Source organism: Ovis aries, chromosome 13 (genome assembly GCF_016772045.2).
Source record: "Ovis aries strain OAR_USU_Benz2616 breed Rambouillet chromosome 13, ARS-UI_Ramb_v3.0, whole genome shotgun sequence".
Taxonomy (NCBI): Eukaryota; Metazoa; Chordata; class Mammalia; order Artiodactyla; family Bovidae; genus Ovis; species Ovis aries.
This window is the reverse complement of record NC_056066.1, coordinates 43,173,113-43,193,555: the sequence shown is the minus strand read 5'-3', so window position 1 is coordinate 43,193,555 and position 20,443 is coordinate 43,173,113. Positions and strand designations below refer to the sequence as shown.

The following is a 20,443-nucleotide window of genomic DNA, read 5'->3' as shown; positions in this document are numbered from 1 at the left end:
TGGTGCATAGAAAACCCTAAAGATATTATCAGAAAATTACTAGAGCTAAGACTATGGTTTTTCCAGTAGTCATGTATGGATATGAGAGTTGGACTATAAAGAAAGCTGAGCACTGATGAATTGATGCTTTTGAACTGTGGTGTTGGAGAAGAACTGTGGTGTTGAGAGTCTCTTGGACTGTGAGGAGATCCAACCAGTCTATCCTAAAGGAGATCAGTCCTGGGTGTTCATTGGAAGGACTGATGTTGAAGCTGAAACTCCAATACTTCGGCCACTTGATACAAAGAGCTGACTCATTTGAAAAGACTTTGATGCTGGGAAAGACTGAGGGCAGGAGGAGAGGGGATGACAGAGTATGACATGGTTGGATAGCATCATCAACTCAATGGACATGAGTCTGGGTAAACTCCAGGAGTTGGTGAAGGACAAGGAGGCCTGACGTGCTGCAGTTCATGAGGTCACAAAGAGTCAGACATGACTGAGTGACTGAACTGAAGTGAAGTGAATCAGTGAATTTAGCAAAGTTGCAGGATACAAAATCAATATGCAGAAATCACTTGCATTTCTATATACTAACAATGAAAACTATGAAAGAGCAATTATGGAATCAATCCTATTCACCACTGCAACAAAAAGAATTAAATATCTAGGAATAAACTTACCTAAGGAGATGAAAGAACTATACACAGAAAATTATAAGACATTAATGAAAGAAAACCAAGGTGACAGAAACAGATGAAGAGATATTCCATGTTCCTGGGTAGGAAGAATCAATATTGTGAAAATGACTGTATTACCAAATGCAATCTACAGATTTAGTGCAATCCTTATCAAATTGCCAATGGCATTTTTCACAGAACTAGAACAAAAATTTCACAATTCATATGGGAACACAAAAGACCCTGAATAGCTAAAGCAGTGAGAAAGAAGAATGGAGCTGGAAGAATCAAGCTTCCTGACTTCAGGTTATACTACAAAGCTATAGTCATCAAGACAGTATGGTACCTGACACAAAAACAGAAATACAGAACAGTGAAACAAGATAAAGTCCAGAAGTAAACCCATGCATCTATGGGTACCTTATCTTTTACAAAGGAGGCAAGAATATACAATGGGGCAAAGACAGCCTCTTCAATAAATGGTGCTGGGAAAACTGGACAGCTACATGTAAAAGAATGAAATTAGAATACTTCCTAACACCATACATAAAGATAAACTCAAAATGGATGAGAGACCTAAATGTAAGACCAGAAACTATAAAACTCTTAGAGGAAAACATAGACAGAACACTCAGTGACATAAATTAAAGCAAGATCCTCTATGACCCAACTCCTAGAGTAATGGAAATAAAAAGTAAACAAGTGGGACTTGTTTACTTTTAACTTAAAAGCTTTAAACTTAAGATTAAACTTAAAAGCTTTTGCACAGCAAAGGAAACTAAGAGCAAGGTGAAAACACAACCTTCAGAATGGGAGAAAATAATAGTGAATGAAACAACTGATAAAGGATTAATTTCCAAAATATATAAGCAGCTCATACAACTGAATACCAGAAAAACAGCCCAATCAAAAAGTGTGAAAAAAAGACCTAAACATTCATTTCTCCAAAGAAGACATATAGGTGGTTAACAAACATATGAAAAGATGCTCAACATCGCTCATTATTAGAGAAATGCAAATCAAACCTACAATGAGATACCACCTCATATCAGTCAGAATAGCCCCCTCAAAAAGTCTACAAACAATAAATGCTGGAAAGGGTGTGGAGAAAAGGGAGCACTCTTGTACTGTTGGTGGGAATGTAAATTGATACAGCCACGCTGGAAGACTGTATGGAGATTCCTTTAAGAACTAGGATTAAAAGCACCATATGACCCAGCAATCCCACTCCTACTCATATACGTTGAGTAAACCAAAATTGAAAGAGACACATGTGCAAACTGAGAGTTTTACTTCTTCTTTTCCAATTTGGATTCCTTTTATTTCTTTTTCTGCTCTGATTGCTGTGGCCAAAACTTCCAGAACTATGTTGAATAGTAGTGATGAGAGTGGGCACCCTTGTCTTGTTCCTGACTTTAGGGGAAATGCTTTCAATTTTTCACCATTGAGGATAATGTTTGCTGTGGGTTTGTCATATATAGCTTTTATTATGTTGAGGTATGTTCCTTCTACTCCTGCTTTCTGGAGAGTTGTTTTTTTCTTTATCATAAATGGATGTTGAATTTTGTCAAAGGCTTTCTCTGCATCTATTGAGATAATCATATGGCTTTTATTTTTCAATTTGTTAATATGGTGTATTACATTGATTGATTTGTGGATATTGAAGAATCCTTGCATCCCTGGGATAATGCCCACTTGGTCATGGTGTATGATCTTTTTAATGTGTTGTTGGATTCTGATTGCTAGAATTTTGTTAAGGATTTTTGCATCTATGTTCACCAGTGATATTGGCTTGTAGATTTCTTTTTTGTGGCATATTTGTCAGGTTTTGGTATTAGGGTGATGGTGGCCTCATAGAATGAGTTTGGAAGTTTACCCTCCTCTGAAATTTTCTGGAAGTGTTTGAGTAGGATAGGTGTTAGCTCTTCTTGAAATTTTTGGTAGAATTCAGCTGTGAAGCCATCTGGACCTGAGCTTTAGTTTGCTGGAAGATTTCTGATTACAGTTACAATTTCCGTGCTTGTGATGGGCCTGTTAAGATTTTCTATTTCTTCCCTGTTCAGTTTTGGAAATTTGTACTTCTCTAAGAATTTGTCCATTTCTTCCACATTGTCCATTTTATTGGCATATAATTGCTGATAGTAGTCTCTTATGATCCTTTGTATTTCTGTGTTGTCTGTTGTGATCTCTCCATTTTCATTTCTAATTTTATTGACTTGATTTTTCTCCCTTTGTTTCTTGATGAGATTATTATTTGTCAATCTTATTTATCCTTTCAAAGAACCAGCTTTTGGCTTTGTTGATTTTTGCTATGGTCTCTTTTGTTTCTTTTGCATTTATTTCTGCCCTAATTTTTAAGATTTCTAAAGTGCTGCACTCAATATGCCAGCAAATTTGGAAAATTCAGCAGTGGCCACCGGACTGGAAAAGGTCAGTTTTCATTCCAATCCCAAAGAAAGGCAATGCCAAAGAATGCTCAAACTACCGCACAATTGCACTCATCTCACATGCTAGTAAAGTAATGCTCAAAATTCTCCAAGCCAGGCTTCAGTAATACATGAACCATGAACTCCCTGATGTTCAAGCTGGTTTTAGAAAAGGCAGAGGAACCAGAGATCAAATTGCCAACATCCGCTGGCTCATGGAAAAAGCAAGAGAGTTCCAGAAAAACATATTGCTGCTTTATTGACTATGCCAAAGCCTTTGACTGTGTGGATCACAATAAACTGTGGAAAATTCTGAAAGAGATGGGAATACCAGACCACCTAACCTGCCTCTTGAGAAATCTGTATGCAGGTCAGGAAGCAACAGTTAGAACTGGACATGGAAAAAAAAAAAAAAAGAACTGGACATGGAACAACAGACTGCTTCCAAATAGAAAAGGGAGTACGTCAAGGCTGTATATTGTCACCCTGCTCTTATTTAACTTCTATGCAGAGTACATCATGAGAAATGCTGGACTGGAAGAAACACAAGCTGGAATCAAGATTGCTGGGAGAAATATCAATAACCTCAAATATGCAGATGACACCACCCTTATGGCAGAAAGTGAAGAGGAGCTAAAAAGCCTCTTGATGAAAGTGAAAAGGAGAGTGAAAAAGTTGGCTTAAAGCTCAATATTCAGAAAACGAAGATCATGGCATCCGGTCCCATCACTTCATGGCAAATAGATGGGGAAACAGTGGAAACAGTGTCAGACTTTATTTTGGGGGGGCTCCAAAATCACTGCAGATGGTGACTGCAGCCATGAAATTAAAAGACTCTTACTCCTTGGAAGAAAAGTTATGACCAACCTAGATAGCATATTCAAAAGCAGAGACATTACTTTGCCGACTAAGGTCCGTCTAGTCAAGGCTATGGTTTTTCCTATGGTCATGTATGGATGTGAGAGTTGGACTGTGAAGAAGGCTGAGCGCCGAAGGATTGATGCTTTTGAAATGTGGTGTTGGAGAAGACTCTTGAGAGTCCCTTGGACTGCAAGGAGATCCAACCAGTCCATTCTGAAGGAGATCAACCCTGGGATTTCTTTGGAAGGACTGATGCTAAAGCTGAAACTCCAGTACTTTGGCCACCTCATGTGAAGAGTTGACTCATTGGAAAAGACTTTGATGCTGGGAGGGATTGGGGACAGGAGGAGAAGGGAACAACTGAGTATGAGATGGCTGGATGGCATCACAGACTCAATGGACGTGAGTCTGAGTGAACTCCGGGAGTTGGTGATGGACAGGGAGGCCTGGCGTGCTGCGATTCATGGGGTCGCAAAGAGTCAGACATGACTGAGCAACTGAACTGAACTGAACTGAACTAACCCTGGGGTTCTTCATTTCTTCCTTTCTAGTTGCTTTAGGTGTGTAGCTGCTGCTGCTGCTATGTCACTTCAGTCGTGTCCAACTCTGTGCGACCCCACAGATAGCAGCCCACCAGGCTACCCCATCCCTGGGATTCTCCAGGCAAGAACACTGAAGAGGGTTGCCATTTCCTTCTCCAATGCATGAATCTGAAAAGTGAAAGTGAAGCCGCTCAGTCATGTCCGACTCTTAGCGTGCAGAGTTATTATTTATTTGACTTTTTTCTTGTTTCTTGAGGTATGCCTATATTGCTATGAACTTTCCCCTTAGCACTGCTTTTACAGTGTCCCACAGGTTTTGGATTGTTGTGTTTTCATTTTCATTCATTTCTATGCATATTTTGATTTCTTCTGTGATTTGTTGGTTATTCAGCAGCATGTTGTTCATCCTCCATATGTTGGAATTTTTAATAGTTTTTCTCCTGTAATTGAGATCTAATCTACTGCATTGTGGTCAGAAAAGATGCTTGGAATGTTTTCTTTTTTTTTTTTTAATTTATCAAGGCTAGATTTATGGCCCAGGATGTGATCTATCCTGGAGAAGTTTCCGTGTGCACTTGAGAAAAAGGTGAAATTCATTGTTTTGGGGTGAAATGTCCTATAGATATCAATTTGGTCTAACTGGTCTATTGTATCATTCAAAGTTTGTGTTTCCTTGTTAATTTTCTGTTTAGTTGATCTATCCATAGGTGTGAGTGGGGTATTAAAGTCTCCCACTATTATTGTGTTATTGTTAATTTCCCATTTCATACTTGTTAGCATTTGTCTTACATATTATGGTGCTCCTATGTTGGGTGCATATAGCAACTGACAAACAATTAATATCAAAAATATGCAAACAACTCCTGCAGCTCAATTCCAGAAAAATAAATGACCCAATCAAAAAATGGGCCAAAGTACTAAATAGACATTTCTCCAAAGAAGACATACAGATGGCTAACAAACACATGAAAAGATGCTCAACATCACTCATTATCAGAGAAATGCAAATCAAAAACACAATGGGGTACCATTTCATGCCGGTCAGAATGGCTTCAATCCAAAAGTCTACAAGCAATAAATGCTGGAGAGGGTGTGGAGAAAAGGGAACCCTCTTACACTGTTGGTGGGAATGCAAACTAGTACAGCCACTATGGAGAACACTGTGGAGATTTCTTAAAAAACTGGAAATAGAACTGCCATATGACCCAGCAATCCCACTGCTGGGCATACACACCAAGGAAACATGTGTGCCCCAATGTTCATCACAACATTGTTTATAATAGCCAAGACATGGAAACAACCTAGATGTCCATCAGCAGACGAGTGGATAAGAAAGCTGTGGTACATATACACAATGGAGTATTACTCAGCCATTAAAAAGAATACATTTGAATCAGTTCTAATGAGGTGGATGAAAGTGGAGCCTATTATACAGAGTGAAGTAAGCCAGAAAGAAAAACACCAATACAGTATACTATTGCATATATATGTAATTTAGAAAGATGGTAATGATAACCCTGTATGCAAGAGAGCAAAAGAGACACAGATGTATAGAACAGTCTTTTGGACTCTGTGGGAGATGGAGAGGGTGGGATGATTTGGAGAATGGCATTGAAACATGTGTAATATCATATAAGAAATGAATCACCAGTCCAGGTTCAATGCAGGATAGAGGATGCTTGGGGCTGGCACACTGGGATGACCCAGAGGGATGGTATGGGGAGGGAGGTGGGAGGGGGGTTCAGGATGGGGAACTTGTGTACACCCATGGCAGATTCATGTTGATGTATGGCAAAACCAATATAATATTGTAAAGTAAAAAATAATAATAATAATAAAAGAAAGGGACACATGTATCCCATTGTTCACTGCAGCACTATTTACAATAGCTAGAACATGGAAGCAACCTAGATGTCCATCGACAGATGAATGGATAAAGAAGTTGTGGTATATACACACAATGGCATATTACTCAGCCATAAAAAGGAACACATTTGAGTCAGTTCTAATGAGGTAGATGAACCTAGAACCTATTATACAGAGTGAAGTGAGTCAGAAAGAGAAAAATAAATACTATAATCTAACACATATACACAAAATCTACAAAAATGGTACTGAAGAATTTATTTACAGGGCAATAATGGAGAAATAGACATAGAGAATAGACTTATGAACATGGGGAGAGGGGAGGAGAGGGTGAGATGTATGGAAAGAGTAACATGGAAACTTATATTACCATATGTAAAATAAATAGCCAGTGGGAATTTGCTGTATGGCTCAGAAAACTCAAACAGGGGCTCTGTATCAACTTAGAGGGGTGGGATGGGGAAGAAGATGGGAGGCAGTTTCAAAAGGGAGAGGATATATGTATACCTATGGCTGATTCATGTTGAGGTTTGACAGAAAACAGCAAAATTCTGTAAAGCAATTATCCTTCAATAAAAAATAAATTAATTTTAAAAAACGCTGAGCATGGGCAGATGACTTAAAATTGGATAATTTGATATGATGCACTGCTTTACAATAGACAAAATATAATACTGGAATTTTAAAATACTATACTATAGCTTACCAAGATATTTAAGCTAAGTAAAAAGTAAGTATGCAACCGGTGTGTTGAAGATTATTTCAATTTATAAATAAATACACAAGGTGGCGCCAGTGGTAAAGAACCTGCCTGCCAATGCAGGAGACGCAGGATCAATTTCTTGATCCGGAAGGACCCCTGGAAGAGGGCATGGCAACCCACTCCAGTATTCTTGCCTGGACAATGCCATGGACAGAAGAGCCTCACAGGGTACAGTCCATAGGGTCGCCAAGAGTCAGACACGACTGAAGTGACTTAGCACGAACGCACACACAGTCGGAAAGGAAAATTACGAAAGTGTGAAATAAATTACATATTTTGTGAAAAGACAAGACAAACTTCAGCAACAAAAAATTCTTCTCTGCCCTTTGCACTCCTCTCTCCTCACTGTGAGTTGTGTGTCTGCATGACCCGTGGATCAGACCTCCCCCATCAGAGGGAAGACCTGCTCAACCATGAAAAGCAATATTCTCCCAGAATCAGTAAGACAATTCCTTAAAAGAGAGCGTTCTATCTTGACCTTGTTAGGGGTTACATGACCCAGCGCGATGATGCTTAGATCTGGATTATGTACACTGTCAATAATATGTCATTTGATGTACAGCCTTCTTTCTAAAAACTTCCATAACTGTACCTAGACCTCTAATGGACAGAACAGTTCTCAGAACTTTCTGAGATGCTCTTCCTTGAAGGTATTAATCCTCACATTTAAATCAAATAAAATTTTCCATTTCTTTTTCAGGTCGACTGACTAACATTTCACTGACAAAGGAAAAGGCACCAAAGTTAAGTATTACTAAATGGATTAATAAGAGGTTAGCTTCATTTTCTAAACTTTCCCTTTTATTTTCCAAATTTTCTGTAGCTTTTACATGTATTATTTTAATTATTGGGAAAGACAAGAATCAATACTTTCAAGACTTCACTATTTCATAAAATGTTTTTTAATAAAGGAAAGGCAAGTTTTTGAAATGGAAGACACTTTTTTTAAGCACCTCTACCAAGTACAGAAATCCTCTTCACAGCCCTAGAAGCAAGTCGTTCTGGTATAATGCACGTATACAGCTCACAGTCAATATTCTTCAAAAAATGGATACTCAGGGTGACCAACACCCCTGAAAGAGAAAGATGAGTGTTAATTTATTAAATCTGTCATGTTGTCATAGAGAGCTTGACTCTGTTGCAGTCAGAATGGGTTGACACTCTGAATCTACAAACACGTCCCTCCTTCTCCCCCAGCAAGAACACACGCAGATGCCATCTCCACGTGCACGCTGGACCTGTATGTCCAGTCCCAAAATCTACACAATGACAGGTAATTTGACCCAGGTTACAGTTTATAAAAGGGCCCAAGAACTATGGCTAGGGGCTTCCCTGGTGGCTCAGTAGATAAGAATCTGCCTGCCAATCCAGGAGACACGGGTTTGATCCCTCGTCCAGGAAGATCCCATATGCCATGGAATAACTAAGCCCATGCATCACCACCACTGAGCATGTGTTCTAGAGCCCAGGGACCACAACTCCTGAAGCCCATGCACCCTCGAGCCTGTGCTCCACAACAAAAGAAGCCACTGCAATGAGAAGCCCACGAAGCACAACTACAGAGTAACCTCCACTCACCTCAGTTAAAGAAGAAAGCCCACGCAGCAACAAAGATCCAGCACAGCCAAAATAAATAACTTTTTAAACCTTTTAATAGTTTTTTAAAGTTTTTAAAAAATGAACGATGGCTAAAGATGGAGCCATAGGTAAAACATAGGACGATAGATAATGAAAAGGAGAACCCTTAAGGAACTAGTTGATCTTTTTCACACAACATTCAGAAAATAACTACTGAAGCCAGGACACAGGGTGCCCCTGGTGAGGAGCTTCTAATATAATGAAGAGATACCGTATTCATCTGAGTGATCATAACTAGAGAATAAATCATTGTATAATTTATGAGAATGCTTATTGTTCATAATTGGTATTACCATTGTCTTCTGCTTCTTGTGAAGAGATAAATTTGAAAGAAATGAATGATGGCTTGGTAAAGAAATGCCCACTAGGGAGAAAAGTGACTAGACTCTTGGCAGGGGGCGGGGGTGGGGCAGAGTTGAAGCAGGCCCACTGTGACCTCTCAGTACCCATACACAGTGGCCTTTGTGGGCCCCTCCTCCATAAAAACATAAGCATGGCATTTTACAATTGTATTAGGATAAACATGAACGTGCTAAAGGATGGATTCATTATTACATAGTAATCATTAATATAATCATTTCCCCCTGATGTAAAAAAGAATTGAAGATGAAATATTTTCATAAGTCCTTAAAAGAATAGTGGGCTGAAAGCTCTGTGCTGTCTGTGTCCACAGGGTGCCTGGGCCCTGAGAGGAGGTGCACCAGACACAGGGATGAGAGGTACAAAGTAGTGAATTTACCACCATATCATCTCGGGGCTGGCCTGGGCCCCAGTCACATTTCTGTTGGTCAGAGATAGAGCCTTGGAGGAAACCTCTGGTCTGAGGTCTACAGGAAGCCCCTGGTTTACTCCTATGCTGGAAATTAGGACTGTCTCCCTAAAACTAAGCTTTGAAAAACGTTAGTTCCCTGTTGACCTGCCTGCTACAGAAAATCGTGAAACATCTGCAAGTCACTTACAGTAGTAGCTCATTATATCTTATGCTCCTGTTGAGGCCATCGATTGCTTTCATGTCTTCTGGAGTCAGTTCAAAGTCAAACACCTGGGAGGAAGGAACAATCGCATTACCTCCCCGCCCCCCACCCCAAGGAGCCAGCCTTCCCCTGGGGACTGGAGGACTCTCCAACTGGATGGGGACAAGAAGAGGGGACAGGGAAGCCGTATCTGTCCTCAGTTGGACAAAGAATGACCCTTGTGAAGGATATTCCTTAGGAGCCCTCTGCCCACAGCCCCACTCATCACCTGTATGTTCTCTTTGATCCGCTTCTTGTTGTAACTCTTGGCCAGAACCACAACCCCACGTTGTATCTGGTAGCGAAGGGCAACCACAGCTGGGGTTTGCTTGTGCTTTTTGGCGATGGCAGAGAGAACTGGGTCCTCCAAGAGAAAGGGGAGGTTTGGGTTTACCCTGAAAGGAAATTCAGAAATGCTGAGGAGCTGAGACTTATTTGTAAGGTGACTTCCCAAACAGACCAAGTAGGTCCACTCTAGACAGTGCTTCTCAAAGTGTGGTCCATGGACCAACAGCATCAGCATCACTTGGGATCTTGTTAGAAATACAAATTCCATGGCTGAGCTGAATACCAACTGAATCAGAACCGCAACTGTGTCACTTCCCATTCTGTGTTTACAAAGCTGTGCAGGTGATTCAGATGCATTTTTGAGTTGAAGCCAGTGCTGCCAAACAGGTGGAATTTATTTCTTTTTTTACTTTTTTTCTTCTTTAACCACCATGAATAGAAAAAGAGAAGGAAAAGACTAGGATTTTTTTTTTTTTTTACTTTTCTAGGGTATTGATCAAACTTGAATAGTCTCAAAATGAGAGCTATTCATTTCACCATTAGTCTTCTATGGATGTTTAAAAAAATGCTTCATATTTGAATTTTTTCTATCATGACAGATCTGGGAGTTGCATATTACTATCCCAATTTTAAACATAAGGTAAGTGAGGCTAGAAATGCATATTTTTAGAAATATGTTCACGAGTTAATAGATAAGTAAGTCATGACATAAGCTTGTGTCTTTGGTCTCAAAGAGAGATTATATAGAGATTTTAATACAGACACTTGTTCCTGATGAATCTATAAGGCTAATACAATGTAGAAAAATTGTCTGGGAGCTGGGAAAATAAAAGAGAAGAATTCTTTCCATCCTTCCCCTTTCTCCCCTCTGCCTATGAGAGTTATCTGAGTACTGCACGATTTAAACTATTTCATCAAAAATTGAATTTTAGGGAAACTCCCACTTGTCTTCAATAGGATTCAATACCATTCTTTTATTCTTTGGGATCCCAGAGCACCATAGGCAACAAGAACAATATCATGTGACTTGCAGAAATCCAACAGTTTGCTCTGATTGAGATAAGGGTGACATTCCACCTGTAGAATGCCAACAAAGAAGAGTGTCAGATTATATGAAAAGGCAATATTAACAGGAAAGAGGAAGATTAAAAGTTTAAGAGGTGCTAAAGGAAAAACTGCAACTTAAATGTAAATTGGAAGTATCAATATCAAGAGAAAAATAGAGAAAAGTGTGTTTATATAGTTAATTTTATCATAGACATAGGTGGGAGAACTAATCCAAGATGGAGAAAATCACAAGGTGGGCTCTACATTTGAGTAAATATTTGAGTAAATATTTCATCTAGTGTTAGCATCACCATGATCCTTTACCTTCACCCTCTTACCTGGATGATTTTCATCATCTCTAGTACATTTTTGTGTACTGTGCTGCCTGTTTCTCTACTGTGCTCATAAATGCCAAGACACCAAGACTAAGGATTCAGTCATTCAAACCCCATACAAACTCTGAAACCCATCTTATATGACTTTTCTTTGGTGGTGGTGGTTTAGTTGTTTAGCTGTCCAACTCTTGCAACCCCCATGAACTGTAGCCCACCAGGCTCCTCTGTCCATGGGATTTCCCAGGCAAGAATACTGGAGTGAGTTGCCTTTTCCTCATCCAGGGGATCTTCCTGACCCAGGGATGGAGCCTGCTTCTCCTTCAGTGCAGACAGAGTCTTTAATGATGCTCCACTTGGGAAAGTCATATGTTCATTGTCTTTCTTCCTGTACACAGTTCCCTCTGAGCACTTTCACATCAACTTCTGGTCATGCTTTCAGCTCAGGGAAACACCTTCTTCCTTTAGTTCTGCCTGTCTAGTCTAACCCCTTTCACCTCCACTACCTTCCCTCAGTCCCTACCACAATTTAACAGAAAGGTCTCCCACATTTTGTACCCAGACATTAGCAGACACAGATACCACTGTGAGTCCTATTCTCTAGAATCTTCTGTCCACAAAGGAGTGGAGGACAGACAGACATCAGGCTCCAGTGCAAGAAGGAGGTTCTGAAGAGCAGGAGGGAGAGGAGCCAAACTGCTCACCTGGTTGCAGACGGGCTTATACTTGAGCCCTGGCTTGTTCAGGATCTTCTCCAGCTGCTTGTGGTTGAAGTTGGACACTCCGATGGACTTGGTCAGCCCCGCATCCTTACACTTCTCCAGGGCCTGGGAGGGAGGGGTGGTGAACAGTCATGAACAATCACTTGGAATGGTCAATAGAACAAGAACAAAAAAGCTGAAAAACAATCTGTAAAAAAAGCTGAAAAACAATCTGTAAAAAAATGTCTCCTGTCCAGAATTAGCATTGATTATAAGGAAGGAAAAAGGGGAAGAAGGTCATGACACAAGAAAAATTACCATCTCCTAAGAAAAACCTCAGAGAAGACATATCATGTGGAAGGAAATAGATGCCTGTCTTACTGGCCAAAATTCTCCTCCTCTATTCCTTTCTGTGAACATTTCAGCAATGGTTTCCTCCCCCACAACCCTAACATCACAGCCCTTAAATTCATGAACTGCTGAATCTGATGGTCCACAGCCCATTCTCACAGGTGGGAGAAAGGAAGGAGGTTCCCCCTCTCCTGGTTCCTCCTTTGGTTCTCTCCTCCCTAGACTCACCTCCCACGTGCGACAGAGATCCACTGAGTCAAATATTGGTTTTCCATTTTCATCTTTTGGGAAAAGTGCCTCTCCTGGCTGAAATGGAAGCAGTCATTTTAGAGATGTCACAAATTAATTTCTCCACATTTAGCCAGCTTGCCAGGCACCAGGGATTAAACCTTCATGAGGTAGGTTTATAAATTTCTAGATACTAATATTTGCAGTGATTGCATATGGAGTTTTAAGCAATGTCTTTAAAGGGAGGCTTATTCTAATCTCTTACACATACTATCTGTTGTAATAAATATAATTTTTCTAGATCCTAATGGGACTCATATTGGCTTATGTGAATTGTGTTTGTTTCCTATAATTGCCTCTTTTGAAATGCCTCTTTTGAGCTGGGAATGGAAGTAAGCTACATGGCTTTATTTCCAGAATAAAAATTGCAACCTTGACCTGGGCTAAATATTCAGACTTCCTTTTCCCTCTGAGCATCTGATACCCTAGGGCAGGCATATGAACTAGCAATGCTCTCCTTAAGTTGATATGGAATGTGGATGATCCAGACATGCTTTCAAATGTTCATGACCATGAGCTTTGAGCTGTCCCAAGGCCATATTTGCCACCAATGGAAAATGTTCAGTAAAAGTAAAGCAAACCTAGAGGATTGCCTTGATAAAGGTTTTTTGTTTTTTGTTTTTGTTTTTAAGACATTTCTGAAGAGTACTGCAAATCCTTAGATCTCCATGGTTGGGACCTGCCATCTTTATAGCCCTCCAAGCTATTTTGCATCAGGTGGCTTGAGTAGATTTCTGTAACTTAAAATCAAGAGTTCTACATGATACAGTTCTTAGTGGTTGAGTGCAGTCTACAAACATCATGAAAATAGACATTAGTGTAGGCAAGGCTTCCCAATTCTCTATAAAGGCTGGGAGGTTTAGACCTACACAGAAAGACCACCAAATCTGCTCAACTTGAAAGAAAAGATAAACTCATCATGTTCAATGTAAGACAGTGTCATGCTCACCATGGCTGCACCAAACTCTGGGTTCATGAAATCCCCAGAGACTCAGGAGTCATAATCTTGACTATGTTGAACTTGCCTATTTTTATTTTCACAAGTTTTTGAGTCAGATTATTTAACTCCTTTCTCTGGGAAGCAGGTAACGTATTCAAAGAAACTCAGTAAAAAGATTATCACAAATGATTATTTGAGAGGATTCTGCTATAGTGAGGGCTTCCCTACAACCTACTAAGAAAAATCTTGTCAACCATCCATGCAAGTTTATAATCATTCTGAGGCAAGAAAAAATATATATGCGACTGACTTTAAAAATAGATTGCCAACCTTCAGAGCCACTGGAAAATGAATAATATAGAGATCGACATAGTCCAGTTGAAGATTATTCAGTGACTTTTCCAAGGCTGGTCTGACCAATTCTGGACGAAGAGAAGTGGACCAAAGCTGCAGAGGTTAAACAATAGAAGCTGTGTTAAATTAATTCTTTAGGTAATTTGGTGGGGGGAATAGGGGGGCCCTAAATGTGAGGCTGAAGAGATCTTAGTTCCCTGGTTAGGGATGAAACCCAGGCTCATGGCAATAATACACTGAGTCCCAACCATTGGACCCCCAGGGAATTCCAATACTTCAGGTAATTTTTTTTCTTCTTTCATCTAATATTTAGACATTTGGGGGCTTCTCTGGTAGCTGAGACAGTAAAGAACCTGCCTGCAATGCAGGAGACCAGATTTGATCCCTGGGTTTGGAAGATGCCCTGGAGAAGGGAATGGCAACCCACTCCAGTATTCTTACCTGGAGAAGATCCCCTATAGAAGGAGACCCACTCCAGTATTCTTCTCTGTACAATTCCATGGACAGAGGAAACTGGCAGGCTGTAGCCCATGGGGTCACAAAGAGATGGACACAACTAATGGACTATGTCTAACACTTTAGACATTTTTATTGATTAAAACAAATGACCTCAAGAAAGATGCTCATTTTCCTTTTGAGGTCCTTTTTGATCTAACTTACCCATGTAAGCTTTATTATTTGCTTAAATTATCATCAGTTGAATCAGACATAGTTACATCACTCACAATGGAGTGAAATGAAGGAAGAGATAAAAAGAATTATTGAAAAATTACCATGTTCATCATCTGATTATGTTTGATAGAATGTGAAACCTGCTCACAAACTTGCTCTAACTGGATCAAACAATCAGATCTCTCAGAATTAATTAATATCTTGCTGTTTACGTAACTGTAGGGAAAAGACCTTGAACATATTAACATGGGCAGAAGATAAGTCAAGACACTTTGGCTAGGTCTTGTGTGATACACAAAGTGCCTGTCCTAATGCTCTCATACTGACAGATCTAAGAACTGATTCAGAATGAGAAGAAATTCTAGAAAGTCTACCAGGTGATAAGGAAAGCTATAATCTGACAACTGTTCTCTCTGATTCATTCGCCCATACTAAATCACATTGCTCTGGTATAGGCTCAGAGAAGCAAGTGACTAATTTAAAATTAAAATTTGAACACACTGATGATGAGAAGGGTATAATCACATTCTTCCTTTGGTGGGAGAGTATGGTTTGGTGGAGAAAGATATTAGATTTAATATATAAATATATGTGAAAAAAGTTGTAGAAATAAGTACCATTGACCAAATAACTACTGATCCTATTACCTAATTGTCACCTGCACACAATCACTTACGCACATGTGCACACAGAAAACACACAGCACCTTTGAAGTGTAGAATACATCTTCTCTCTTCACAGTGCCATCGGCAATCTTGCTTCGAATGGCCTGGCCAACCTGCTCTTCATTTTGGTACAAATGAGCACTGTCAATATGGCGGAACCCAACCTCTATAGCAAATTTGGTGACTTCCAGAGCTTCACTCTTAGGAACCTACATAAGCAACAAAAATACAAGTTAAATATCCACATGATTAAGAGATTGCTAAGGCCCAGGCTGATCTTCCCAAGAACCCACTTTTTTGTGTGCCTTTGGTTAGTTCTGTATGTGTGGTGATGTAGCCATGACAGTTTCCCTGAACATTGTTGTTGATCAGTCACCAAGTCGTGACCAACTCTTTGAGACCTCAGAGACTACAGCACGTCAGACTTCCCTGTCTTTCACTATCTCCTGGAGTTTGCTCAAACTCATATCCATTGGGTCAGTGATGTCGTCCAACCATCTCATCATCTGTCGTCTGCTTCATTCCTAGTAAGTAACTAAATGGACACGCAGAAACATTTAATACAAGGCAATCTGTGGTTGATTGCTGGCATCAGCAAGACCACTTCAAGTTTCAGAAATTTGCTGGAAGAAATCATAAGACTCAGTATAAGGTTGTAGTCATGCATATGATTTATACTGTGAGATGTTTGAAGCAAAATCAATAAAGGTGTAAGTTGTCTGGTAAAAGCATCAAGAAAGCAGGTGAAAGCTATTGAGACCTTTGTTTACCAGTGAAGCCACGCAGAATACACTAAATAAAAACTGTATCTATTAAAGCTGTACAAAGCTATATTCTCATAAAAGATCCATTGTTGATGATCACCAACACTCCTCTTATGACCAAGCACTGAAAATTATACTTTAATAAAAACATATTACGACACCCAAGGAAACATTACAAAACCTTTCCTGTAAGACTGTAGCTTATCCTCTCAAATGACAGTATATTTTCCATTAGAAGAAGCTTCCAAGCAGAAACAGAAGTACAGGCAAAACACAGCTGGAGTGTCTTTCTTAGCACCAAGCAGGCACTCCAGAGTAGAAAAGAAATTGTCTCCCATTAGTTTTCAGTCACCTCATCTTTGAGAACTTTAACTCAAATATTTCTCTGGGTTGTGTCTTTTCAGAAGGAGCAAATTTTTGAACTAATTAAATACACAGAGAAACCCCACCATTGCAATCCCCCTCAAAGCAAATCTGGAAAAGAGGTGGAAACTGGAGGGGAACCCAGAGTAATCTGCAGGTGAGCACAGCCTCAGATCCTGATGCAGAGTGAAGACTGGATGCTCTCTCCCCTTTCACAGGGCATGGTTCTAGCCTGGTTAGTGGAACCTCGTGATCCTCCCAGAGTCACACAGGAGTTCAGTGCTTAACAACCCAAGTCCCTTCCTCTCATGTTACATTCACTTGCTATTTATATCTCAACCCGCAGCCACTAATGTTACCTCTGGAGGTGCAAAGGTTCCAAATCCCAGGACGGGAATGAAGTGGCCATCATTAAGCTTCACTCGCTGGCCTTTGGGATCCATTGTTTGTTGCTCCACTGAGTAAGCAGACTGATATTTTTCTTTTGCTTTCAGAGATTATAAATAACAGGAAGTTAACGCCCCAGCTGAGTGTCCAATGTTAGCACACACGCTGTAGGAGGAGAAGGATTAAATGAGTCCCACAGGGTAAGAGGAGTATTTAACCACTTAGCTTGTTTGCTTTTTCTTATCAGAATATCTCAAGTTATATAATGATGAGATGTGCAGAACAATTATTGACCATAGGTTACACAGAAACCTCCAATGCCTGTCATTTCATTTTTCTAATTAAGAAGCCCACTCTTGATCAGACATCATTTGAAATAACCATCTGTAGTACATACAAACACACAAGTCACACAATTTGAAAGAATGTTTAATAAGCATTTTTTCAAAATGTAATCCCTTAATAAAGAATAAAAATATCAAATGAAAACAAACTGCCTTTTTACATTTCCCACCAGCAAAATTATTTTGCTTTACAGACCTGTACTGGTGGAAGTTTTAGTTGCTAAGTCCTGTCTGACTCTTACAACCCCATGGACTGTAGCTTGGCAGGCTAGGCAGGCTACTCTGTTCATGGAATTTCCCAGCAAGAATACTGGAGTGGGTTGCCATTTACTATATCATGGGAAATTCCTGACGCAGGGACTCTAACTCACGTCTCTTACAACTCCTGCATTAACAATCAGATTCTTTAACACTGAGCCACCTGAGAAACCCTTACAGATCTGACAAGGGTAAAATCCTGAAAAGGATTCCAAAACCAGACATTTGGCAAGATGTTTATAGGAGACTAAATATTAATAATTATTGGTTACCATGTGCAGTGTGCAAACAGACTCTGAGTGTTTATACCATGGACTTTGTTGCATAATTTTTAAAAAACACTCATAATGTAGCTGACAAATATTTACATAATTTACTATCCTGCTCAACATTATTCATAAAAGGAAAACCTATAAACAAGTGAAACTGCAACAAAATTGAGAAGAGCAAGGGAAATCATGATGCACTAGTACAAGGGGATGTTGTGAAGGAAAATATAGTTTAACACATAGAGTGATGTTAGCAAAATAGTGAGCTAGGAGGAGTGAAGTCTCCCCTGGAGAAGGAAGTATGGAAACAGGAAGCAACTGAAAATGTCATAGGCATTCTGGGAAACAGTCAAAGATCTACAGCTACAAAGTGAACATGCAACTAGGAAAGATCCAGAACTGTAGAAGGACATTTCTGTGTGTTATTCACATTCACCTCTCCTCTGACTTGTATAGTGGTGTCTTGATCTGTAAAGGGCAGCAGCTCAGCACCCAGTTGCCTCCCTCAAAACAAACTGATGACAGAAATCCTTATGTGCAAAGTTCCCACCTACTTGGGGGCTGACTGAAGACTGGTGTCCATTTCACTTAACTCTGAACTTAAACTGAAGAGCAGCTGGGGTGGCTCCTTACAGCTGCAGAGGGATTTATATATGTGGGGACAGGGACAAGGGAGTAACGGTGGAGACACAAGACTAGACCATGTTGAACATTGAGTATAACAGGTGTGGATTTGGGGGATAGTAAAGCATTCAAAAACAGTCGTAAATTCCCCAGAACCAGAGTCATCCACGGGTCAGCTACATTGTTGACTCAGAAGTGAACTCAGTTGCAGATGACACCACCCTTATGGCAGAAAGTAAAGAAGAACTAAAGAACCTCCTGATGAAAGTGAAAGAGGAGAGTGGAAAAGTTGGCTTAAAGCTCAACATTCAGAAAATTGAGATCTTGGCATCCAGTCTCATCATTTCATGGCTAATAGATGGGGAAACAGTGGAAACAGTGGCAGGCTTTATTTTTTGGAGCTCCAAAATCACTGCAGGTAGAGATGGCAGCAATGAAATTAAAAAATACTTACTCCTTGGAAGGAAAGTTATGACCAACCTAGACAGCATATTAAAAAGCAGAGACATCTGCTTTGTCCATCTAGTCAAGGCTATGGTTTTTCCAGTAGTCGTGTATGGATATGAGAGTTGGACTGTAAAGAAAGCTGAGCACAGAAGAATTGATGCTTTTGAACTGTGGTGTTGGAAAAGACTCTTGAGTTTCTTGAACTGCAAAGAGATCAAACCAGTCCATCCTAAAGGAAATCAGTCCTGACTATTCGTTGGAAGGACTGATACTGAAGCTGAAACTCCAATCCTTTGGCCACCTGATGCAAAGAACAGACTCATTGGAAAAGACCCTGATGCTGGGAAAGATTGAAGGTGGGAGGAGGAGGTGATGACAGAAGATGAGATGATTAGATGGCATCAGTGGCTCAATGGACATGAGTTTGAGCAAGCTCCAGGAGTTGGTGATGGATAGGCAGGCCTGGCATGCTGCAGTCCATGGGCTCACAAAGAGTTGGACACAACTGAGCAACTGAACTGAACTGAACTGCTCTTAGTTTCCTGTTGGGCTGATCCTGGACCAGGCACATGCCATGCCACCTGGTGAAGGACAATCAGGATGTGGTACAAATCTGAAAACAGTGGGTGTGTTGTGGTTGTCCAAGTACCCAGTCATGAACGTACAGAGGAAGAGAGAGAAAAAGTGTACAATAAAGAAAAGTGAAACACGAAAGCTAAAAAAAAAAAGACAGAGTGGAAAAAGAAAGAGGGAATGACATGAGCCATGAAACTGTTGTTGTTACTGTTTAGTTGGCTAAGTCAAAACCCCTCTTTTGTGACAGCATGAACGGTAGCCTGACAGGTTTCTCTGTCCATGGGATTCTCCAGGCAAGAATACTGGAGTGGGCTGCCATTTCCTTTTCCAGTGAATCTTCCTGGATCTGAGATCCAACCTGTATCTCCTGTACTGTCAGGCAGGTTCTTTACCACTGCCCTACCTGGGAAGCCTGATCCATGAAAGGAAGAAAAGAAATCAGCACCAACTCTTCCTGAACAATCACAGGAGCCACACTTAGCAAACAGTGAGTGTCACAACTGTGCTGGAAGGAGCTCCAGGTGGGCAAGAGGACACTGAGCTCAGCTCCCTCAGGAACACATCAGGATCACATCTCCTAATAACACACGACAACAGCAGGAAGCCTTGTCCACGCCAGGGCTGAAAAGAACTGTCCCCATAGAGCTGGGTGGGAAGGGAAGAGAAGCCAGCAGATCAGGACTGAACCCCGGGAGGGCCCCAGACAAGTTGGGTGACAGGGGCTCAGAGATTCTCCCTGGAGAGACCCTTACACACCACACACTGAGCACTGCAGCCCTGGGATGACTCTGGGAGGTTGCAACCCCGCAGCTGCTATGAACCCAGGTGGACCCACAGGTAGCCCAGGAACCTGACTCCTCTCCTGAGACATGAACCCACTCCTGCTCCTGGAACAGGCTGAAAGGGTGGCCAGATGCTGCCCAGGACTCGGCCAGTTTACTGGGCAGCCTGTGTGCCCCCAAGCCCACAAATGCCCCCTCAGCACCTCTGGATCCAGTTCACTCT

General features: G+C 40.6%; 1 protein-coding gene across 4 annotated transcripts; it reads right to left on the bottom strand.

The window, feature by feature from the left end:
- Positions 1-8,001: 8,001 nt before the first annotated feature.
- Positions 8,002-17,005, bottom strand: LOC101109111 (dihydrodiol dehydrogenase 3). 4 transcript variants are annotated; one of them, XM_004014320.5, is made up of 9 exons: positions 16,893-17,005; positions 15,448-15,615; positions 14,046-14,162; positions 12,716-12,793; positions 12,140-12,262; positions 11,024-11,133; positions 9,998-10,163; positions 9,715-9,797; positions 8,002-8,190 (listed from the first exon to the last, which is right to left on the bottom strand). In XM_004014320.5, the coding sequence occupies exons 1-9, from the start codon at positions 16,974-16,976 to the stop codon at positions 8,148-8,150; spliced, it is 972 nt and encodes a 323-aa protein (XP_004014369.1). In that variant the 5' UTR covers positions 16,977-17,005; the 3' UTR covers positions 8,002-8,147. The 4 variants fall into 4 exon arrangements, 3 of the variants coding, with proteins under 3 accessions (XP_004014369.1, XP_042085610.1, XP_060253540.1); XM_042229676.1 differs by lacking the exon at positions 14,046-14,162; XR_009596083.1 differs by lacking the exon at positions 11,024-11,133 and having other exon boundaries at positions 8,149-8,190.
- Between the last annotated feature and the right edge of the window lie 3,438 nt (positions 17,006-20,443).